At 44.2% G+C, this 25,689-nt stretch overlaps 1 protein-coding gene across 1 annotated transcript in view; it reads right to left on the reverse strand.

The window, feature by feature from the left end:
- The window catches only part of LOC108797816 (pyruvate carboxylase, mitochondrial-like), a 433,030-nt gene that overhangs the window by 397,959 nt on the left and 9,382 nt on the right, over positions 1 to 25,689 (reverse strand). Inside the window, exons 2-3 of the mRNA XM_018569492.1 lie at positions 25,337 to 25,472; positions 15,017 to 15,201 (exon numbers count right to left, since the gene is read on the reverse strand). Coding sequence (XP_018424994.1) covers positions 15,017 to 15,201; positions 25,337 to 25,472 — 321 coding nt within the window. The remainder of the gene's footprint in view (positions 1 to 15,016; positions 15,202 to 25,336; positions 25,473 to 25,689) is intronic.

Raw genomic sequence — 25,689 nt, forward strand, 5'->3', positions numbered from 1 at the left:
ATATCCTCAAACTTCTCCACCAGGGTGTTAGTTTGTTCACAGTAGTCTTCCTCTGTCGTGCAGTTCCGTCTAATTCTGGTCATTTGGCCTTTGGGAATACTTTTGAGCCAGTTGGGATGATGACAACTGAAAACGGGGATATAACTATTTCTATCAGTTGGCTTGAAATAGGTTTTGGTATCAAATTTGTTCCCATTTTTATAATGTCTAGGTCAAGGAATTGTATATTGATGGTACTAATATTGCTGGTGAAGGACAAATTATATTCATTGATGTTAAGTGCTTCTACAAACATTTTGAGGGACTGAATATCACCTTCCCAGACGATTAAGATATCGTCTATAAAGCGTTTCCAGATCTTGATGTTCTGAACCTCCTTTCCAAAGATGTAATCTTCCTCCCACTTAGACATGTATAAGTTATCCAACTCATACTGGGTTTATGTGATGAGTGCTTATGACATTCACTAATGGCTTTAGGGTTATTAACACTGATCGCAACAGCTCCGGTCCCATCTCTCTCCTACATACCTCCTGATGGTTCCCTCCGGTCCAGCTCTGCAGCGACGCTCTCAGCTCTCTCTCCTCCCTCGTCTGGCCGCACCGATGGTGAAAATCGGCGACCAGAGAGATCCCTCTCCTGCTGAGAAGCTGGCACGCTTCCACAGGATCCAAGATGGCAGCGGCCATGCGGCTCCCTCTTCCCTTCAGGACACATGTCCCGGTCGGATCCAACCCGGGCCTCTACAAGTAAGGGGGTCTCACAGGGGAGGTCTGAGCGGCCTCTACGTCAGGGGATGATGAAGGGGAAGGCTGCGCAGCCCCTGGCAGCTACCCCTAAAGCTGGGCATAAGGCTCCACTCCCAGATAAGGCCCATGTGGTGGTAGAAGGAGATGAGACCCTGCATGTAGAGCCACACAATAATGCTAACAGTTTTATTACAGGATATCTCCTTCTTTTGAGAGGGACCGTAGCATCCTCTATCGCTTCCGCTTGGGACCTGGATGAGGTTGGATCGGGTGCTAATCGGAGTGGCTACACCCCCTGCCTTTTTTTGGGCACTGTTTTTACACTAGTGTGTGATTGTTGTTACGGGTTCTGGGCTTGTTAGAGTTGGGTTAACAAGCGGGGTGGGATGGGAATTGTAGTTCGGGTTGGTTTGACTGTGTTTTTTGTGTGGGCTTATGCTCTAATTTACAGACTCCAATGCTTTGCACTCTGTCAGTCCCTACATGCTCAGGTTCACCTCATAATACCTTTAATGCTCTGTCTCTCTTCTGATGGCATATCATGTTGGGATGACTGTTGTTGTTTTTTTTTACTGTACGTATGCTATGCCTCTCTGCAGTTTGCACTGGTTCGCAAGGTTTCACAACTTAAATTCACAGGTTTACATTCTAGTCACCCTGGCACTTTGCCTGTCCTCTGATGGTGTATAAATTTATATCGTGGAACGTTCGGGGCTTGAACTCCAGCCTCAAACATTCCCTAGTGTTCGATTCCCTCTTTAAACACAAGCCGCATGTCGTTTGTCTGCAAGAAACCCACCTGCTGGGCTCTAAGGTAATGACACTAAAAAAGCATTGGGTTGCCAACTCCTTCAATGCTGTATACTCATCATATTCGCGAGGTGTGTCTATTCTACTGGCTAAGTCACTTAATGCTGCTGTTCTTCAGGTTAAAACTGACCCACTTGGTAGATTTCAATTAGACAATAGTAGGCCACCTTCCTATGGGTCTCCTATCTTCATCTCTCCCCCTAAAGACCAGTAATGAAAAAACCACGAGAAATATATAGGGTTTGTGGAGAGATGTGAATGACCAGGACTAGATGGTTATCTAAAATTAATATCGAGTTTTATACAAACAATATTATATATTAATTTAACATTAAAATTCAATACAATTCATGTATCATAGGTTACTGTGTATACATTATTGTGCATATAGCCAGTGATTAATTTCATATATATCACAATACAGTCACAGTTATTGCATCAGTATCTTCATGATCATATATTAAGGGCATTGGTATGTTTAACCAATGTGGTAGCTTATCTTAGTTGTCCCGACGCGTTTCGCCCAAGGCTTCCTCAGGGGACTCATACAGATTGATCTAGCCATAATAGATAAAAGATTCCCTTATTTTACATCTAGTTGTTTGTGATAGGGCTACATCTACTTCAAGAATATACCATACATCAAGGAGAGATAGTGTCATATTTGAATACGTGATGTATATACAATTGTTAATACAGGTGATCAGTCCATAAGGATGTGATCAAGAAGTACTCACCATGCACGGTCAGTACGCGGAGTACAGGAGATGTCGAGAGGGTCGATGAGATGAAAGAATTAGGGATTGAAGTATTCCAGTCACCCGACCCAATGCTTTGTCACACCTGGGGTCTCAAAGTTACATAGGGGGATATGGCTCCAAAGTCATCCAGTGGCTTGCCCGAGATGCCCAGCAGGGGTGGAGATGCTATGATGAAACCTAATTAGGTGTTATTTTTGGATAAATAGTCCCCTTGTTGAATAGAGAGGGTAGGAGCTGTATATAATATCCTATCTCGATCTTTGGTATATATTGACCCCTTTTCCTTTGTTTCATCAGGTGTTTCTATTCGTGTTTTTTGTTGTTGGTTTTTGTTTATCGGTGAGGTGATTCTCCCATTCAAAGATTGTGTGTTATGGATACCGCTTGGTTATGTGAACACAAACTAGTGAGTGATTGCATGTATGTGTGGGTGCTTGAAAATATGTATGTGATTTGGGTCTGAAACTCCATGATTTTACAGTGCACCATACCAAAAATTGGTAGTTATATATAGATGTGTGTATAAGGGTGTATATTTCCTTATTTTACTGGTTTGATGTGTCTGTGTGTGCATATCTGCACCATGGTTTGTATGATCTAAGGTTGGCCCCTCAGGGTCAGCTGTGTGCTTATGTGCTTGTTTTTTGTGTATACCAGAAGGGGAAATCATCCCAACTGGTGTGCTATATATAAAATATAAATAAGTGTGCCATCCCCAGTCTAATCCCCCCTCCCCAAAATAAACGCAATAAATCAAAAAATGTGCCAAAAAACTTGTCCTAAAATCAGTGACATCACCGCAATATATTCATGAAAAGCGAGTAGTCCCATTGGGATAGCTTTGAACACCTATTGTCTTGTGTTCTGTGCCAGTGATATCTGTGAATCTGACATACCTGGTGATATAAGTCTCTCGGCTAGTCTGGGAAGTGATCTCCATGATACTGGAGGGTGAGGTCTCCTCTTCCTATATACCCTTCACCGCCGAATCAAAACGGCCGGGCTAATGAGTTCCGGTCGTTGATCAGCGGTGTAGACCGCAACGGGCGTATGCGCAGATAGAGATGCGCAGACGCCAAACCTGTCCTCCTCAGCTGGTAGTCCTAGTAACGGGGGAAACCATTCCAAATGGGGCTCCCCTGTGCGCATGCGTTAGTGGGTGATGTTTTGCTGACCTATCGTTGCAAAAAAGCTGGTTCAGCTTATCTTAGGGATGTGTGTATTCTATCGGGCCGAGTATTGCGGTAATGATCTCTTACGCCAGATGGTCATAGCGGGCAGTTGTTTAACTAGGGTAGGACAGTGCATATGGAACAAGGTCTAGAGGCCCCAGGTCGTGACATCAACATCATCCCAGCCTCACCCCGAACTCGACCGTGCTTGGGTTAACCCTTTATTCCTTTTCTCTAATGTTAGTTAGCGGATCTCTTGCCCATCTTAGACTGGGTATCCGAACGTTTAGACACCACTCCAAATGGCCATACAAGTTCCTGTAGTGTAGCATATGTTATCTATATTGTATCTACAAAATGACAGTGTACATACATTGTAACCTATATTTGAACCAGCTTTTTTGCAACGATAGGTCAGCGGAGGGGAGATGTCTGCTTTCGAGCTGACATCACCCACTAACGCATGCGCACAGGGGAGCCGCATTTGGAATGGCTTCCCCCGTTACTAGGACTACCAGCTAAGGAGGACAGGTTCGCGTCTGCGCATCTCTATCATGGCACACTCACAAGTCAGCATGTAAAACAACTTGTCTCACCACTAAGGTTAATAACAGAGGTTTGGATACACGTCCTCTGCAGAAAATGTGAAAGCCGCACAGCCGCGCCAATGCACCTCTTATAGTGCGGTCCTAACTCTAAACTATGAGAGTCTCCATCTTGGAGCACATGGGGGCAGAAGATTTCAAATTGGGTGCAGGTTTGTCAGGAGGAAGCCCAACCTCCTTAAAGGCATAGGAACACACAAGGGATCCCGCACATCCCAATGGCAGCTGAGAACCCCCATGCGTCACTGCACCAAATCGGTCAAGCAAAACAAATGACAAACGCACTCAACAATTTGTCACCAACTATACAGTAAGGTGCACACGAAATGGGCTTTAAACAGTAAACAGTAGAAAGGCATCATGGCACACTCACAAGTCAGCATGTAAAACAACTTGTCTCACCACTAAGGTTAATAACAGAGGTTTGGATACACGTCTTCTGCAGAAAATGTGAAAGCCGCACAACCGCGCCAAGGCACCTTGTGCTCCAAGATGGAGACTCTCATAGTTTAGAGTTAGGACCGCACTATAAGGAGGTGCCTTGGCGCGGCTGTGCGGCTTTCACCTCTGTTATTAACCTTAGTGGTGAGACAAGTTGTTTTACATGCTGACTTGTGAGTGTGCCATGATGCCTTTCTACTGTGCGCATATCTATCTGCGCATACGCCAGGGACGGTCTACACCGCTGATCGGCGACCGGAACTCATTAGCCCGGCCGGTTTGATTCGGCGGTGAAGGGTATATAGGAAGAGGAGACCTTACCCTCCAGTATCATGGAGATCACTTCCCAGACTGGCCGAGAGACTTATATCACCAGGTATGTCAGATTCACAGATATCACTGGCACAGAACACAAGACAATAGGTGTTCAAAGCTATCCCAATGGGACTACTCGCTTTTCATGAATATATTGCGGTGATGTCACTGATTTTAGGACAAGTTTTTTGGCACATTTTTTGATTTATTGCGTTTATTTTGGGGAGGGGGGATTAGACTGGGGATGGCACACTTATTTATATTTTATATATAGCACACCAGTTGGGATGATTTCCCCTTCTGGTATACACAAAAAACAAGCACATAAGCACACAGCTGACCCTGAGGGGCCAACCTTAGATCATACAAACCATGGTGCAGATATGCACACACAGACACATCAAACCAGTAAAATAAGGAAATATACACCCTTATACACACATCTATATATAACTACCAATTTTTGGTATGGTGCACTGTAAAATCATGGAGTTTCAGACCCAAAGCACACTAGTTTGTGTTCACATAACCAAGCGATATCAATAACACACAATCTCCGAATGGGAGAATCACCTCACCGATAAACAAAAACCAACAACAAAAAACACGAATAGAAACACCTGATGAAACAAAGGAAAAGGGGTCAATATATACCAAAGATCGAGATAGGATATTATATACAGCTCCTACCCTCTCTATTCAACAGGGGGACTATTTATTCAAAAATAACACCTAATAAGGTTTCATCATAGCATCCCCACCCCTGCTGGGCATCTTGGGGAAGCAACTGGATGACTTTGGGGCAATATCCCCCTATGCAACCTTGAGGCCCCAGGTGTGACAAAGGATTGGGTCGGGTGACTGGAATACTTCAATCCCTAATTCTTTCATCTCATCGACCCTCTCGACATCTCCTGTACTCCGCGTACTGACCGTGCATGGTGAGTACTTCTTGATCACATCCTTATGGACTGATCACCTGTATTAACAATTGTATATACATCACGTATTCAAATGTGACACTATCTCTCCTTGATGTACGATATATTCTTGAAGTAGATGTAGCCCTATCACAAACAACTATATGTAAAATAAGGGAATCTTTTATCTATTATGGCTAAATCAATCTGTATGAGTCCCCTGAGGAAGCCTTGGGCGAAACGCGTCGGTACAACTAAGATAAGCTACCACATTGGTTAAACATACCAATGCCCTTAATATATGATCATGAAGATACTGATGCAATAACTGTGACTGTATTGTGATATATATGAAATTAATCACTGGCTATATGCACAATAATGTATACGCGGTAACCTATGATACATGAATTGTATTGAATTTTAATGTTAAATTAATATATAATATTGTTTGTATAAATAAACTCGATATTAATTTTAGATAACCATCTAGTCCTGGTCATTCACATCTCTCCACAAACCCTATATATTTCTTGTGTTTTTTTCCACTTGGTAGATTTGTTATCCTTCACATGACTATAGATGGGACTCCCCTGATGCTGGCCTCTGTTTCTCTCCCCCCCCCATGTGGACATTCTCCATACCGTCACTACTGCTGCCTTGAGTATGCCTACTGCCCCCTTGATGCTCATGGGTGACTTCAACCTGGCCCCTAATACCATATTGGACCCCATGGGAGGTGGGGGGGTGACCCAATATTATGTTCACCGACTGGGTCCAGGGAATTGGGCTTCTTGATGTGTGGAGATGGAAGTGGCCGGACACGAGGGCCTACTCATGCCATTCTGCCACACATAGGACGCTTTCCAGAATTGACTTGGCGTTTGTGACCCCTACAATTCTTCCGTGGATTTCGGTGGTGCGCTTTCTCCCTCGGGGGATCTCGGATCATGCTCCCCTGTTAGTGGAGCTTCGATGGGGGCATTCCTTCTCTTCCAGAGTGTGGAGAATGAACTCCCATTGGCTATCTGATCCCTCTGTGGAGACTGCTTGCTCTCAGGCTATCGGCCACAACTGGAGTGACAATGCCCCTGTGACTTCCTCCTCTCTTAAATGGGAAGCCTTTAAACCCACGCTCCGAGGAGCATTCATGGCAGCTACTGGGGCAGTCCGTAGGCATAAAGGGGAGGTTGCACTGGCACTGGAGTGTGATATGGGAGAGGCTGAAGCCACCTATGTTTTGGACCCCACTCCCTCAAACTACAGTGATTGGATGGGGAAGAAAGGTAAACATGACTTGTTCCAATTGGAACGCACCAAAAAGAAAATGCTACATACTCAGCAAAAAATCTTTGAGTTTGGGAACAAGGCAGGTAGATTATTGACATACTTTACTAAACCTGACTTCAACCCTACCTCCATCCCACGCATTGTTTCGTCCTCAGGGACAATGGTCACTGATACTCGGGACATAATGGAAGCATTTCTGTCCTTCTATAGGGATTTATACTCCTCCAGAGCCCACTACACGGACGCGGAGCTGGGGGATTACCTGTCTCAGGTCTCCCTCCCCTGCCTCTCGCCTCAAGCAAGGGAAGAATTGGACCAGCCGCTCACTACCGAGGAGATTGAGTTGGCGGTTTATCAGTTTCCCACTAGAAAGACCCCAGGCCTTGATGGGTTCACTGTAGAATGGTACGCCTCCTATGTGGAGGAATTGGGACCACATATATTGGACACTTATAATGAGGCATTTGATCTGGGTATACTCCCCCCGTCCATGAGAGAAGCTCTTATAGTCCTGATTTTAAAACCGGGCAAGGACCCGACTAAGTGTGACTCATACCGACCCATTTCTTTAATTAATGTTGATGCAAAAATCCTAGACAAAATTCTAGCAATGCGCATAAACACGTTCCATCCCTTATTGGCAGCGATCAGGCGGGATTTATGCCGGGCCGCACCAATAGGATGAACATACGCAGACTTTTCACCATCCTCCAATACTCTCATCCCACGACTGAAGGTAGAGCATTCATTTCACTTGATACACAAAAAGCCTTTGACAGTGTTGAGTGGCCGTATCTACTTAAAGTATTAGACGCATATGGGTTTGGCTCCCACATAATCCGCTGGATAGAGATTCTGTATAACACCCCAATGGTCAGATTGCGCATTTACAAAGAAGTGTCTGACCCGTTTAGTATCTTCCGGGTACAAGACAGGGTTGTCCCCTCTCCCCTATCCTCTTTGCCCTGGCAATTGAGCCTCTGGCGATTAGGGTACGGGAGTCTGTCTATACATGGCTTGAGGAATACGTGACCTGGAGGAGCAAATCTCCCCGTATGCTGATGATATGCTGATCTATCTACCCGCCCTCCCAGAGCTGCAGCGCCTACCATCGGCCGCCTTTTGGTCCTCAAAAGGCATTAAATCTCTGTCTCACTTGTTTCAAAATGGGGTGATGCCCGATTTAGGAGGGAGCTGAAGTGATTTTTTTGCCTACTTTCAACTCCTACACGCGATTCGAACCCAATTTGGGTCGACCACCTTTACACCAACTCAGTCACCCCTGGAGGAGCTGCTACAAAGAGATGACCCAGCAAAATTGATCTCTAGTTATTATGGGGAGCTTATGTCCTATAGATCCGGTAGGTTTGACAGCCGCAAACAGAGGTGGCGGTCGCTCCTCCCGGATCTGGTGGAGGATGATTGGGGAGACTTTGAGGGTAGCTACATGTCATCTCACGTACGAGCAGAGGGGCAACCCGGCACGTTTTGGGCGTATCTGGGATCCATGGCTGTCCTCCTCTCGCACATCTGTAGAGATGGGGTAGAAATACTGAATACACTCTCATTCTTTAGCCTACAGACCTAATTTCTGGTTCTCTGAAGCCCTGATGTATTTCCTACCGTATTGACTACATGTGGCTGGGTCCATCTCCCTATGTTATATACTCCCTGTGTTGGAGGGTGACTACCACGTACTGAATCTTGTAACCAAATACTTGTGTAACCTTGTAATCTTATGTTTTTCTGATCTGTGAAGAGGATGTAGATACTGCATAATTGCCTGGGTTATGTTGACCCGATTGCTGTATGTATGTAGGTTGTTATTTTATTGCGTCTCCGACACTTGGAAAACTCAATAAAAAGCATTTTTTTAAAAAAAAGAATGTCTGTCAGTATTTTGTTATCCTGGTCTGTGTTTGAGTTTACTGTCTTTCTGTCTATGGGGGCACAGAGGAAGTAAGGGTAATCTGCACAATGGTGACACAGGCAGCAAGACTTTTTGGTACCTGAGGCTGGCGCTGCTCGTTTTGGGTGGTGGTGGAACACATTTCCGGGGTAGGGTGTATGTGTTTGGCAGTCTTCCTCCAGCAGATGAGGTGGGCGGAGGAAGCTGCAGGTGGCCGGAGTGAAGGGAAGACCGACAAACTGATTCTTTTCCTCGGCCGCTCTGTAGCTGCAACGGCCTGAGGAAAAGAAAAATCTGTGCAGCTGTCTTCCCTTCACTCCGACCACAGAAGACAACTGAATCGCTCGATCACCGCTGCAGAAGAGGCGGTAGTTTCACCCCTGCTGGTCCTGCCGGCGGCTCCCCCTCCCCAGATGAATTTCCACTTGCCCTCACGCAATTTTCACTCGCCAATTGCGAGGGGGGCGAGTGGAAATTTTGAGCCCTGTACTAGGCCATCTGTTTGGGGGTGATAGACTGAGGTATGTTTAGCCTTGATTTTGAGTATTTGGTGAACCTCTTTCATCAGTTTAGAGACAAATGGGGTCCCCTGGTCCATTACAATTTCGTTTGGCAGGCCCACCCTAGAGAACACCTGTACCAATTCTCTCACTATAGCCTTTGTAGTTACATTCCTTAGTGGAATCGCTTCGGGATACCTGGTAGCATAATCGACAATCACAAGTATGTATTGATTGCCTCTGGTTGATCTTTCTACGGGTCCCACGATATCCATTCCGATTCTCTGGAATGGTTTCTCTATAATAGGAAGGGAAACCAGTTGTGCTTTCCCCACGGGTCAGAGAGCTGTAAGATGACACTCTGGGCAGGACGAACAATATCTTCTTCATAAATACCGGGCAAATAGAATCTTTCCAAAACACAATCCCTAGTCTTTTTGACCCCAAGATGCCCCCCAAAGAGGTGAGAGTGAGCTAGATCCAACACTATTTTCCTGTGGCTTTGTGGTACCAGAAGCTGTTCTATCACCCTTCCTGAGTGCTGTGTGACCCTATATAGGAGATCATCCTTAATTATGAAGGTGCTGGACCTAATACTTTCCCTTCTACTCTTATCCAATTTATCTCCACTGCCCCTGCCCTAGCATGGGTAATTGTAGGGTCATTGGCTTGGTTCCGTCCAAAGTTTCTCCCAGAAGCCTCTATGTCCCGTAATTCAAAGGGAGTAGGTTCGTTTGCCTCCGTGGAACCCTCCGGTTGCACAAGCGGGGAGGCGGAACCCTGTGTAGAGCTGGTAACTTCCTCCCCTATCATAACTGTAGAGAGCTCTGTAACCAGTGCCTTTGTACCTCTAAGTTTGTCTAGCCTCCTTTCACGCTTAGTTTTTCTAGACTTCCCTACCCCCGAAAATAGGTCAGGGGAAAAAGGAAATTTGCCCCCTGAGCACTCGTTAATAGATTCCTTACAGGCCTCCTCCTTGGGTTTCCCCACCTTTGTCAACTCCTGTATTAGGCCAGAAAACCCAGGAAAGTTCTTCCCCAACAATAGGGAATACGGTAACCGGGGTATTACTGTAGCCAACAAGGTCACCGTCTTCCCTTTTAGTAGTATAGGTAGCAAAACATTAGGGTGGTAGCGCACAGTTCCATGAACACAAGCAATTCCTGTCCCGCCAAAAGGCTTTGAGGCAAAAGCATTTGCAAACTGTTCAGATACCAGAGTCCACTGGTACATCCGTTTCCTTGTCATTTATACTAACCCTAAACACATACTGGTTGCGGTCTTTAACACAGCCTACTACACTTATGAGGTAAGAGGCAGAGCTAGAAGGGCAGTCTAACCAATAAACTTGCATTGGTTCTTGTGAGCTTGGACATTGAGTAGATATGTGTCCCATCTCTCTGCAAGTGTAGCAGCGTATACATTTATTTCTATTTGCTGACCCTTTTGTTCCTTCGGAGTCTTTCTCAACTCCAAAAGTATTATTATCCTTCTTCCTTGTGCGTTCCTTAGGCCTTTGCACTTGATCCCCAGGCTTTTGACGAAACCCCCTTGCGGTCTCAAGAGGTTTCTTTGGCAAATCCTCTTTTGCTGCAATATATCTCTCAACCAGTCCTACCATGTCCTCACAAGTTTTTGGCGCTGTTTGTGCCACCCACTCTCGTAGTGCAGCGGGTAGTCCGCGGAGATAGCAGTCCAGTGTAATCAACTCCACAATCTGTGCTGCACTGCAGGTCGCTGGCTGTAACCACTTCTTTATCAGATTAATTAATTCAAACATCTGTGCCCTTGGTGGTTTTGTTTCCTGAAACCTCCATCCATGCACTCTCTGCGCTCTGGCTACTGGAGTAATCCCTATCCAGGCCAGAATTTCCTCCTTCAAGCGATCATAGTTCTTTGCCTCTTCCTTTGTGATGTCAAAGTAGGCCTTCAGTGCGTCTCCAGACAAAAATGGAGCCAGAAGTCCTGCCCATTGTTGCACCGACCATCCCTCTCTTTTGGCTACACGCTCAATGGTAATCAAATAGGCCTCCATATCATCATCCGAGGTCAGTTTTTGTAAGAAATTATTAGCCCTAACCTTATGGTTGTAACTGTTCCAGCTGCTTCATGTTCTGCTGGTGCGCCCCCTGGATGCAATGCCATATGTAGTAAGGCCTGGATCTGGGTTATTTGAGTCATAAACAGCTGATTAGTTTCTTGCTGGATCTGTATGACTGCCTGCTGAGCAGTCCTGGCTTCTACAGCCTGTTCCAGCAGCCTCCTTGTTGTTTCCTGCTGTGAGACAGCGGCTTGCTCCAGGGCTCTTAACAAATTATCACTTCCCCTTCTGACACCAGATGTAACAGTGTGTGCCTGCTCCTGGGTAACAATGTGTCACAATGCAGTCAGTAAGCCGATAAACTTGTAGAGACTGAAGTCCAAAAGTCCTTAGCAGGGAAGTTTATTGTACTCTGACAACTTTTTTTCACAAACAGCACTGAGTCTTCTCAAGCCAGCTAGTAACAAAAACACAAACAAAAAGCCTATCTCTGTCAGAGATCTACCTAAACATAGTAAACAGTTTCACCCTCACTGAATAAAGGTGCCAAGCTAAGCTTTTAAACACCTGCCAAACAAACATAACATTTTCTCAGGGTCTCACTATACCTCTAGTGACCTGTTTTCTGTGTCTCCTTTTAAAACCTTCTGTCCACAGCCTGTTTAGGTGAGTTAACCCATTTTGTAACTGACCGCCTGTTTCAACCTATTGCTAACATAGTAGCCAGTAATTACCTCACCCTGTGGACAGTACAATCTGTCCCAGGGGGTTATTCACAAAGCTCCCGAAGGCAACCAAGTGAATAACCCAGCCTAAGTGATGTGAGCCGAACGCTGTTCGGCAATTCACTTCTGGCTTGTACGGCTGATTTTAAATCAGCCGTACATCGGCTGCCTTTGGTCAGCCAAACATGCTCTGCATGTTTGGCTGAGCCGAAGTGCAGAAGGAGTTCGACTCAGCCAATCCAACATCTAGATCGGCTGAGCCGAAGCTCCGGCAGCTCACTCGCTGCCGTTCGCCCGTATTCTCATAGGGGCCGAATGGCAGTAAGTGAATAGCCAAATGCCGCCGAGCAGCATTTGGCTTGGCTATTCTGCTCGGTACCTCCGAGGTACTGAGCAGAATAGAAAATAAGTGAAAGAAAAAAAAATTGAAAAATTGTTTTAAAATGTAGGAAAATGTTTTAAAAAATTAAAATAGTTTAAAAGGAAAATTAAAAAGAGAATATTAAAAATAATTTTAAAAACACCGGCAAAGATGCCTGCAAAAGAAAAACAATAGGGTGGAGCTAGCAGTGACAGCCACCCAACTGTTGAGCCGGCACCTGCCAGAGTCTTCTAGCAGGTCCCGGCCAATAAACAACTGGGTGGAGCCGGTCATGACGTCACGGCAAGCTCCGCCCAGTTGTTATTGTTTAAAGGGTTATTAAACCCTTGCATGTTTTTGCAAATATCTACTGTTAGCAAGCAGTATATATATGCAAAACGATTAAAAAAAAACAACCTTTTTCAAAGGGTTAAAACTTACCTACGCCGCACGCTCCTGTCCGAACATCTAAAAATTTCTCGGGCAACCCCAAAGGATCTTGGGGCGGGCGCATGCACAGTTCAGATGTTCGGCCGGGAGACGAGAAGAGACACAAGGTAAGTATATGGAGCATCGTGCACCCGCACAGACTCCATGGGACATGAGAGCTTCGGTCGACCTTTTTCCATGCTTCGGCTGTCACTTTGGCTCAGTCGAGCCGAAGCATATGCCTTTGGCTCGGCTGCTGTACAGGCGATTGTGAATAGCCTGTACAGCAGTCCTTCAGTGCAACTGAACCGAAGGGCTCAGACGGCCGAAGAATCAGCCAAAGCTACGGATGTATCCTTCGGCTCCACAGTGAATAACCCCCTTAATAAATCTCTGATCCAGGATCCAACAATCCAGGCTGCAATTGCCTCAGAGCTGTCTTCTTTCTTTGAGCTAAATGTGGGCTCCGTTGGGGATCCATTGATGGTTTCAGTTATAAGAGTTATATCTGTGGCTTCTTTATCAAACATGGACATCGCCTGAAGGTTGCTAGACTCGCCAATACTACTGACTTGTTGGCACGTATACATCAGCTATAAATAGCCCTTAAGAGTACGCACTCTAGGGAGATGGCCCAGGAGTTGGCCCAGCTGAGAGAACAAATACTCGCGTTACAAAGTCAAACATGCTGTTATGCGCAATCGTCACACTTTTTACGAATATGGCAACAAGTGTGGTAGGCTTTTAGATAATGCGCTTCGGACACAAAACTAAATCCCGGCTATTTCTTCCCCAGAGGGTGGAAAATTACACACTTCCTCAGTCATAGCTGACGCATTTCGCACTTTCTTTATATAACTATGCATTATATACTCCTTAGTACTGAATTCTGTGTGTTACACATTCTTGACCCCTGCCCTCTGTAGTTTATTTCTATTATTAGATTTTTAAGGAGGGATCAGAGAAAGTGCTAGCTCTGTTTTCTTTGTGCAGAAAAGAATATGCAATGGAAAACATAACTATGCTAAGGGTAATGTTTGTCTGTGATGCTGTCACATGAGGCACAGTAAATAACGCATATTTTGTGCATAGAAGGACTAAGGCAAACGAGTGCCATGTATACATTCAGTAGGCTAAGGTTATATTTAATGCCAAGCTCCAGCCAGAATGATCTAGAATAGATCATTCAGCCAGAATAACCAGAGTTATCTTGAAGTTACCTTCCCCTTATTACTGATCTATTTTCTCTCTTTCTGTTTATGTGATTGGGTGCCACCGTTTTCTCCATAAGAAGAATCAGGTCCCAAGTTGCTTTTCCTCCTCATTATAGTTCTGAGAAAGCGAAGCCAAAATCATAAACTCATGCCTCCTCCTCAGGGCAGGTAGGGCAGGCACAGGACTCAGTCGTGCCCCATCTACATAATGTGACCGGCAGTTATACTAGACCATACATGCCTCTAACCCCTCAGGTCTGCCCACAAATGCAGCACACACTTCCTGTATTTCCCATGAACTCATGGGATATATAGTGCTGTTTGAAAAGAGCATACAATGTGATGCAGTGAATTGTTTCCTCCTCGGTGGTAATTAAAGGTTGTAATTGTAACATCATTGTGATTCAAATATCACAAAGTGGAGAAAAAGCTAGGCATTATTCAATATCATACAGTAGCAGTTTTCTTTGGCATGTGGGGAATGTTCTGTGTTTCGCAAGATCCTGGAGTTTGGCTTTAACCATGACCCTTAAAGCCCCTCTCACTGTGCAATGTAGCTACGCCCACCCTTCGGCGTGGCAGGCTACACAACATCATTGATCTTTTCAGGGTGCCCTAGGTCACAGTATCAGCAAAGCCCCTGTGTGTACAGTCAGATTATATAATCATTTTAACCACTCTTCCAGCAAATGCAGTATTCTAGTAAAAGCTTTTAAATATCTAGAAATTAGTAAACTACTAAATACAGAAGAGCGTCTGGGATAAAACACTTACCTTAGCAACTTTTATTATATCTGGAATGTGTAAGTAGGCTTGGACTGGGGGTAACCCCTTTCCTATAAGATAGGCCTCATCTGCTTTCTGTCTGTGTATCTGACCAGTGTCCTGCTCAGAGTAGACGGCTACTGTCCTTATACCCAGTTCTGTGCATGCCCTGAATACTCTTGTAGCAATTTCACCTGTGCAAAGAGAGTACATTTGTCATATATAGTAATTGTGCCACAAATCTTGAGAAATGTTACGATACCATATTCCCTTAAAGTGGACCTTTACCCATATGTTTAAAATAACAAACACATCTTTATAAGTATGTGTTTGTCATTACTAAACATTTCTAGATAATTGCAGGCTTTGTATTGTTTGCATACATAATTTCTCTTTTCTTTCCCAGTCGTTCCAACAGTGGCCATGTTTACTAAGGGCAGATTACTAGCTCTCCCTTTACTTCTTAAAAAACTGGCACATGTGACTAGACATGTGACCAGGACATGTGACCATGCACATCATCCCAGGGTAGGAAAAGGCCTTTCTCTGAGATCTTGTGAGATTACAGATGAGATTTCCCAGCAATGCTCTGCTGATGACAAAGCAATCCCAGTGTGCATTGCTTTGGCAAACTGAAGTCATTCTGCCCTTTCAAAGCAGGAAGTGAATGCTTTGCAAGTGTAGGTATTTCAAAATCACAGCATTTTACACCTGACATGTCTAGGTTATTATTAAACAGCATACATAGAAGGATGCATTGGTAGAATTTGATTTTTGAGTGTAAAGGTCTGCTTTAAGGCTGAACTCTAAACAGATATAAAAGTAAAAAACAAATGCACCTGTTTTCATAAATATATTTTTAATTGCATTTCTTTAAAGCTGAATTTGACAATAGTCAGAGCTAGCGAATCCCAAACTGTGTGGAGAGAATGGGAAGTGGCACTGAACACCATGCCACTCACCAAAATTTAAAATTCAGTAACAAGACAGTCAGATTAAAATCTCCTCGGTGTGTTTAGGTGGAAAAAGGCAATAAGGGCTCTGTCACACCATCAAGAGTGCGTTCCAGTGCGGTCGGCCTCTGGAACGCAACCTGGCCGGCTCACTTTGTTTTGGGGCAGGAGGGGGCGTGGTGGTGCATGGAAGTCAATGGCACCGCAGCCACGCCCCCAACACTGGACCGGAATGCAGGTACTAATGTGCCACACGTTCATGTGCCAGCGATCGCAATGTGGGCGGGGGGCATGGCTGCGGTGCCATTGGCTTCAATGTATCGCCATGCCCCCTCCCGCCCCAAAACAAAGAGAGCCGGCCGGGTTGCATTCCAGAGGTCGAACGCACTGTAACGCACTCTTGATGGTGTGAAGGGGCTCTTAATCCTTGCTGCTTTAGGAGACCCATATTAAAATCAATCTGCTCTTCAGAATGCTCAGGACATTCTTAAAGAGGCTGCTCCCACATAGACAGGGACACCCCAAGCCCCAAATGGGGGAGGGAGCGTCCAAGGAAGATTTTAATTGAAAAAGGACAAGCAGGGTGCCACCACAGTTTTAGTGTAAAACAATAGTTTATTTGAAAACGTCAGTATGAAAAAGGCAGCTAATGAGTTTCAGGGGCTCACACAATTCCTCTTCATCAGGACTTGAATAAAGTGAAACTTAGTTCATTTCCAAATGAATGGTGATTGGCAGTTACCAGTGTCTGCATTTAGTGGAATAGAATAGAAATGGTACAATCCCTACTATACTGAGGTGTACATTTAATAAACTGTAAAAAGAGTGTGATAAGCAGTAAAAAAAACTTCTCACTTAATAAACCGTGATAAGTCAGGTAGGAACTGAAAATCTAATCTTTTCTCTTCATGGTGATAAGTACACAGAGGGTGATAGCAATGTACCTGTTTAATAAACGGTGAAAAGTAGGAAAGAGCTTTATCACAGTGCTAAGTGTTGGGAAAAGTCCCCTAGATTTTCCACCACCTCAGACATGGTAATAAAGGCCTTTTTTTGGTGAAACACTGAGGTAAAATCCAGGAGCTGGCCGTTATACACATTTTCAAGCATAATTGCAGGATTGTTCATGCTGTAAAGCATCCAATAGGGCGTTTCATAACACATTACTCCTCACCTTCCCCACTCATCACTTGTAGGACTTTTTTTTTTGGTGCATAGGTACATCAGGAAAGATGTGCGATACATTAGTTTCGCAAATGAGAAAATTTTTGCCATTTGCAACTGCTGCATCTAATTCATTGGATGCCCATTCAGGCCCTATTCATGCCTGAGAGATTTGGGAAAATGCACAGAAAAATGCGTACTTGGAGATGCATTTGCAAAACATGCCAAAAATGCAAAACACGCTTGCTAGCCCTACCATTAATGGCACCCCAAATACAGCCAGCAAGATGCATATTTTTCCTCCACGTTTGCATGCATTAAAACACGCACAAATGCAGAGGAAAAATACGGAACGCATGTCACAGATTTTGCTAGATGCTCTACTTTGCTGCGTTTGTTAAAATTAATGGGGACGCATGACAAAGGGGGTACAGAAATACACGCGAACATGCTCAAATGTGACTCACATTCATGCTATGCTTAGCTGTGAATGGGGCATCACATCAGCGAATGAGCATTATGGTGCATCTAATATTCATGTGCACTGGTGTGCACTGTACATTTAAAATGCATTGTAACAACACACGCAGTGCTCGTTCAAACAAGCCCACACACTAAAATGCATGTGTAATGGTGACAGTGGTGTGATGTGTCACAACACATCACAGTTTATTTTTATTTTAAACTTTATTGAAGTGACAAAAAATTACACTTCATTTAACTCTGCACCACAGTGCAGTGGTGGAATGTGCCTTGTGATGTGCAAAAATGCTGCATTTTTCCACAACACAAATTGACGCATTGTTATGGTGTGAACATGACACACAGAATACAATTGTTTTCTGTTTGTACTTGTGTTGAGCCATAAAGAGTCTGTCCCACAGCGTTCGGCCCATGGAATGCACTGGAATGCAACCCGGCCGGCTAACTTTGTTTTGGGGCGGAGGGGGCGTGACGATGCATTGAAGTCAATGGCACTGCAGCCACGCCACCCACATTGCGATCGCCAGGACTCGAATGCGTGGCACATTAGTGCCTGTGTTTTGGTCCAGTGCGATCTACAAAAAGTAGTGCATGCAGCATTTTTTGCAGATCGCACTGGACTGGAACGCAGTCACTATTGTGCTATGCGTTCGGGTGCCGGCGATCGCACTGCGGGCGAGGGGAGTGGCTGCAGTGCCATTGACTTCAATGCACTGTCCCGCCCCAAAACAAAGTGAGCCGGACAGGTTGCATTCCAGAGACCGAACGCTCTGGAACGCACTCTTTATGGTGTGACTTGGCCCTTAGCCTGTGTTGATCTAGCTGGTCAATGCAATTCAGTGCACCTGGTGTCAGCGAGCCATTAGTTTTATGAGTTTAATACAAAATTGTTTGCAATAAAAAAATAAAAAATAAAAATCATATATTTTTACAGCGCAAAACAAAAAAGCCTCTCATAAGCTTTATTATAATGTTCATTTTTAGGGGGCTTTCTATAATACAAAAAATTATACAAATTTTTATACGAAAAATTATAATATAGGGTGTTATGTGTTTTTTAGTTTGTATCTACATATGTAGGATCATTGGTTTCCTCCCAGGAATTCCTGTGTCAGGCGTATGGAATAAAGAAAAAAGACAAAAAACTACTTGCCCAAGGATTAAAGTGGGAGCCTGATCTACTTGTTCCTCGTGACAATTCACTTGTCCCGATACAAAAAAATAGTTTTTCCTATACCACATATGGGCATTGGATACTTCAACATCCCATGGACATGATTAGCCTTGCTGAGCCACATGTCATATCTGAGATGAGTTAAGAACTATCTGACCCCCCTCCCCCCTGGCACAATGAGACTGTAATTCGGATGAAACACGTGTACCTTATTAGTATATTACATGAGGGAGTGCGTTCCCGAGCGCTCAGCCTCTGGAACACACTGTATCGCACTCTGGCCGGCTCCCTGCGTTCACTAGTGCCTGTGTTTCGGTCCAGTTCGATCTGCAATGGTGGAACGTAAGGAGTTGGCCGGAGTGCAATACAGTGCTTTCCAGAGGCTGACCGCTCTGGAATGCACTGTTTGTTGTGTGAACCGGCCTTAAGAGTTCTGCTGCCTTGCTACCTCAATATGGCACATAGTGGAATGGCGGCAGCACTCAGCGCACACACACAATGTAAGTTTGGAGGTGACAGGTTCTCTTTATGGAACCTGCCTTCCAACACAGAACAGCTCTTCTGTGCAGTTCCCAACACCCGAGATGGGTGGCACTGTGATTACAGTTCTTACAGTTCTGTGATTACGTTCTGCGCTCTGCTCCCCACCCTGAGCTCATTTGCCGTGGTCCCCGTGCCCCCAGACAAGCGGGGGACCCTGAAAACCACGTGAGGGGGGACAGACAGGCTGGTACAAGTGATCTGATCAATTGTACAAAACGTGCAGTGCTTCCCACTGTACATTTAGCTCTGCTTGCCCGAAGGAGGGCTAAATGTACAAAAAACTACCCGCCCGGAACTGCATGCCCCGGGCATCAGGCGATAGGAATTCCACACCCCTGCTGTGTGCATCCCTGAAAAGCATTCTCTGCTCTTTTCTCCAGTCTTTTCTCGTGATATCACAGTGAGAGTTCACTGCTGCTATCACAGCCTATTACTGTGATAAATTGGCCACTTAAACAGGCTCAAAGTTTTCTCAAAAAGTGATAAAAAATAACACTGTGATATGTAGAGAAAAGACAACACACGATAAAGTAGACTTTATCACGGTTTATTAAAAGGACACCTGAATCTGAACTGGAATCAGTCTCTGGAAGTCCCCCGTGCAGCAGAGCTTAGATAGGGGGAAGAAGCAGCACAAGAAACCACTCAGTTCTGCTACAGTGTAAGGAGCATGGTGACAGTTGGAGGGAGAACTGTGACAGAGAGATAAGCTCTTGAGTCTGTTGCTTCTCCTTTCCCTATCTAGTCACAGGTTGTAGAAGGGACTAAACCTATAAGCGTTACAGGTCTTCCTGACAAGATGATCAAAATCGGTTTTCCTGCACTGGCACGAACGAACAAAACGAAGAAGAAACGAACGTTCGACCTAACGCTACCGAATTTCGTCCGAATCCGAATTCCGAATCCGAATTGACTTTAACACCCAAATCCCGAAAAACGAAATAACACAAATCCGAATTTAAAACGAAACGAAAATAAACGAATTTTTTGGCAGTGCCCATGTCTAAAAATTAATATTTGTGTCATTCTCAAAACTTTTGGACACGACTTTATATTGGCTATCACATAGGGGGCTTGTTATCCTCCAACGTGACAGCAATAACGTTAAGTGTGAAAAAAAAGTTTAAAAAAATTCTCATATATATATATAAAAAAAAGAATTCAAGGCCCCCCGCGTGCACGCACATATAAACATAAATACACGTCAGGTGCGCCTACATGCGAAAACAACGATTACACCACACGTTACATATTGACGCGAATGTGGAAGTGTGAGCAATATTTTAGGGCCATTAATCACTGATAACACTAAAGTGATGAGTGGTAAATGCTTTTAAAGCGTCACCTATGGCCAATTTTAGGCATGGTGTTTTTTGCGATTTTGGGGGCGCACGCAATTTTAAAGCTCGAGATGTTTGGTGTCCATTTACCCGATGTGACACTATGTTTTGCCAAAAAATTGGGTACTGACAAATGTTTTTTTTTAACATAATGTAGGGAAAACAGTTTTTTTTCCAAAATTGTCAGAAAATTTGTAAAAAAATTAAAACGCTAGTGGTGATTAAATACCACCAAAAGAAAGCTCTATCCGTTCCCAAAAAATTGTATAAAATTAATTTCAGCACAGCATTGGATGACGGAATAAATGTCAAAGTACCGCAGCACTGAATACTGAAAAATGGCCTGGACAGGAAGGGGGTTTAACACTCCGGTCATCCAGTGCTTAGAACAGAATACCCAGCATATAACAGTCAGATCCTTAAACACCAGTGTATCCTCTAAAGGAATATTCAGTGCTGCATTAAAGCAGGACAATAGCAACAACAGTAGGACAGTCCTCGACAGATAATAACAGTAGGACTTCTGCTCGACAGATAATACAACAGCAGTTGCCTCCCCATTAGGTATCTCAAGGTATCTCACAGGCTTCCCTAATCAGAATAGGGCTGTTGCATGCACTAAGGCAGAACTGTGGGACTACAAGGATCTTTATTATCCTGCCTGTCACCTAGCAAGGCAGTTGGTTGCAGGTCTTGCAGACTGGAGAAAAAAATCCCTAAAAAAAAAAACACAACAAAGGGAACTGACTCCCAGCAGGGAGCTTAGGTCCTTACTGCTTGACACTATGCAAAAAACTGAGCTACTTCAAGCAGATGGGGGGTTTGCCACTGCCTAGTTCCCATCTCTGCTGTGTCCTTCAATAAACGGAAGAGAAAAAGTGCTATGTATATTTTTAAGCACATTTAAGCTCATTAAGGCTGGCTTAAAGCAATACAGATTACCAGGCGAAACTGAAAACAATAACACACCGCGAAGATGTAAATGGGTTCTGTAAGTTTTTCTTGCTTTGGGGTGTATTGGCAGCTCAAAATGAATGGGCTTCAGTGACGAAATGCATTTTAAAGCATGTCCCACACTGAAACACAGCACAAAAATTGTGTGAGTGTACGTGGAGTGGCGTTGTTTGTGTATTTTTTAATACTTTTTTATACTTGAGAGCAGTCACTAAAGGACAAAACCCCCGGGGATCTCCTAATGTCTCCCCATCTCTCCTTTGTGCTGGATAAAGAAACAGAGGACAGAGAGTGCTTGGTCTCCTCCTCCTCTGGCACCCAACACTGCCCTAAACTCAGAAGTACTCATGAATATGAACTTTCAGTTCAGTTTTAGTCCGCATTAGATGGGTAAATAGGGTACAGTTTACGAGGAAGAAAAAAAAGCCAGTATTGAGAGAGACGGATGATCTAATTGACAGGCCTTTAAGCAATAGCATAGGGAACATAGAAAACTTTAAGAATTGATGTGATCACATCCATTCGGAGTTTTCTATGCTCCTCCATGCAGTCATTCACTGAGTTTTTAATTTACATTCTTGGAAAGCCATTGCAGCAGTGTGGGCAGTGGCAAAGCTAGGCATTCAGTCACATGGGGCAAAGACTCAGAGTTAATATCCCCCCTCCCCTCCCGGAGAAGTTCTCCATCCACATACCCGCGCCCCCACCCCACACTTCTGGGCTCTCTTCTTCTTATGTCAGGCACCCCTCCTGATCTACCACAGAGGTGAGGCTTCAAATCGCTTCAAATGCTTCTGGGCTCACTTATATTTTCCCAGCGGTGCCCCTTCTAATCTGTCATGGAGGAGAGACTTGAATGAAGTGATTTCAAGCCTCACCTCCATGGTGGATCAGAAGGGGCACCGCCGCACCAAAAGAAGAGAGCACAGAAGCGGGTCTAAAAGATACTGATTTGCCACGGAAGTGAGGCTTAAAATCACTTAATTCAAGCCTCTCCTGTGTGGCTCAGCTGGGGATTTCTGAATGCTACAGAGCAGAAGTGAGGCTTGAAATAGCCTCATAAAGTGCCACTCAAAAAGTGCCCTGCTGATCGCTATACATGGAACTATACACATGGTGTAGATGACATTCAGAAAGGGTTTTCATTGGTGAGCAAAGTAAAGAGCGTAGTAAAGAGCATACTGTTCAGTAGTAAAGAACGCAGCACACGGTAGTAAAGAACGCAGAGTGTGGTAGGAAAGAACGCAATGCACTGTAGTAAAGAGCGCAAAGTGCGGTAGTAAAGAGCGCAGCGCACGGTAGTAAAGAACGCATCGCACGGTAGTAAAGAACGCAGCACACGGTAGTAAAGAACGCAGCACACGGTAGTAAAGAACGCAGCACACGGTAGTAAAGAACGCAGAGCACTGTACTAAAGAACGCAGAGCACGGTACTAAAGAACGCAGAGCACGGTACTAAAGAACGCAGAGCACGGTACTAAAGAACGCAGAGCACGGTACTAAAGAACGCAGAGCATGGCAGTAAAGAACGCAGTACTGTTCCATTACAATACTTCTACACAACACTGGGCACCTGGAACAATATATAAAGACAAAATCAATACAATCCTCAGCTTGACAATATTTATTTCTAGAGCTGCAACAATTATTCGATTAAAATAGACGATGGAAAACGCTGTCAACGTTTTCCATCGTCGATTCGTCGGCTAAAATGTAAATGTCCCGCTCGCCGCAGCTCACGGCTCCATCCACGAGCTACGCTACGTACGCCGCATACGCCACGCCCACACGCCACGTACACCACACCCGCCGCACACACACGCTAAGCCGGACACATGCCTGCAGAGCACGCCGCCCCACCGCAGCGACCTACAAGGGTTCAGAAACAGGTAAGGGGGACCTGTTTTAATGTTTCCTGTTTTTTTTTTTTAAAGCGGCACACCGCAGAACACCAGCAGCTATGGAGGAACAACAAATTCCAGCAATAATGCATTAAACAGCCTGTATAATTGCTGGGCTTTGTTGTTCCTTTATAGCTGCTGGTGTTCTGCAGTGTGCCGCTGTATTATACATTGGTATTCTGCATTTGATTGTATTGTGCACGGTACTCTGCATTGTATAATACAGCGGCACAATGCAGAATACCACCGACCAAAACATATATATATATATCTAGTCGGTGGTATTCTGCATTGTGCCGTATAATCATTATACAGCGCAATGGAGAATACCAGCAGTTACAGAGGACTACAAATCCCAGCAATAGTACATTATAGTATAAAGGACTATTGCTGGCATTTGTTGTATTCCTATATAGCTGATGGTATTCTGTATTGCGCCGTACAATCATTATACAGCGCAATGCAGAATGGCACCAGCTATAGAGGACTACAAATCCCAGCAATAGTACATTATAGTATAAAGGACTATTGCTGGCATTTGTTGTATTCCTATAAAGCTGCTGGTATTCTGCATTGCGCCGCTGTATAATGTACTATATCGCACACCACACTTTTTTTTTTTACTTCCACCGCTCCAAGCTTGCTCCCGTGATGGACTACAATCTCAATAAAAACTAGTAGTCCATCACTCAAGCCTTTTTTTTTTAAATCCGATTAACCGAACTTAATAATCGGCCAACTAATCGATTTTGAAAATAATCGTTAGCTGCAGCCCTATTTATTTATATAAAGAAAATATTTTTTTCTCTCCACTGTCATTCTGTGTTTTATTTAAATACAATTTACAGTTAGATATATTTCACTCACGACTTTGAGGCAAAAACCTACAACCTCTGAAACTTCAGTGGACTTCAAGCAGTGCCATTCTGCCATAGCCCTTACAGTCATAGCAATAAAAGGGTAAAAGTAAACCTGTCCCAAACCTGGGTAATTCAAACTGTACATAAAATGAGAAACTGCATAAGCAGAGGTTACCTTCAGTGAAAATCATATGTGAAAACAAAGATTTCAAAGATAATGGAAGCTGAAGTTTCATGGAAATATAAACCTTTTGTTTTAAAAATCAAACTTGGCTCTATGACCCTCCAACCTTATCTCTACTGGTCCCTTTTATGTAATGAGCAGGCTCAGGAAGTCCACCAGGGTCAAGTACAGAACTTGCCTTTTTCGACGGCTTTACTGGTTGTTTTAGCATGCCGTTTGAACTGAAGGAAATCAAATTTTCCATCAAATGCTCAATTTGAATTAACCAGGTATGCGACAGGTTTAAGCTTTTTAAAGAAGAACTCTGGGCAAAAATGTTCTTAACCCTTTAAGTGGTGTTATCCCCACACTGCAAGGGTTGAGTGCTCATTTTCATCTAGGTGCAAAAAAAAAGAAAATAATTATACTCACTTGATCCTCAGAGCCGGCTGGCTCTGAGACCGGTCCCTTCCAGCCTCTCTCCCTCTCCGTTCTAACCGTCTAAGGTCCTGTGAGTCATCACGTCCTATACATGTATAGGACATGAGGACGCCAAGGCACATACCATCGCTGCAGCGGGGGAGAAGACAGGTGGCTCTGAGTTTTAGGTGAGTATAACTTTGTTGTTTTTGCAAATAGACAAAAGTATGGGGGTTAATAAAAAAGTTGCAAGGGTTAATAAAAAAGTTGCCCATAGAAAACTTTTTTCACAATTATCCTAAACATTATGTTTATTTAAAGCTATTCTAACTGGGCAAACAGGATGGTGCAGTTTAAAACAGCCTTATAATTACCTCGATTGGCAACCAACACTTTTTTGATAGGTTTGTACTCCACACGGTGAGTGCTCTGGAAAGCTGCATTGAGCACAGATAGACGTTTAACACCCAGCAAGGTTAAGCCTCCTTTCACAAAACGAAGCTGCAACATCTGAAAATAAAATATGATAGAGTGATCACATAAGTGTTCTTTGGTGAATCTCTAGCGACATACAGATCACAAATTACATGGTGAGGATTATAAGAAGCCATCAAATACCGTTTGTCTGATGTAGACTAGGCCATTCCCACTATCCCTATGAAATACACATTGTTAATATAGGCTGAACCTTGTTTTCAAGAAGAAACAAGCTCTTCTTATGTCTAGG

This window comes from Nanorana parkeri, unplaced genomic scaffold (genome assembly GCF_000935625.1).
Source record: "Nanorana parkeri isolate BGI_ZX_2015 unplaced genomic scaffold, ASM93562v1 scaffold1343, whole genome shotgun sequence".
NCBI classification, from domain to species: Eukaryota; Metazoa; Chordata; class Amphibia; order Anura; family Dicroglossidae; genus Nanorana; species Nanorana parkeri.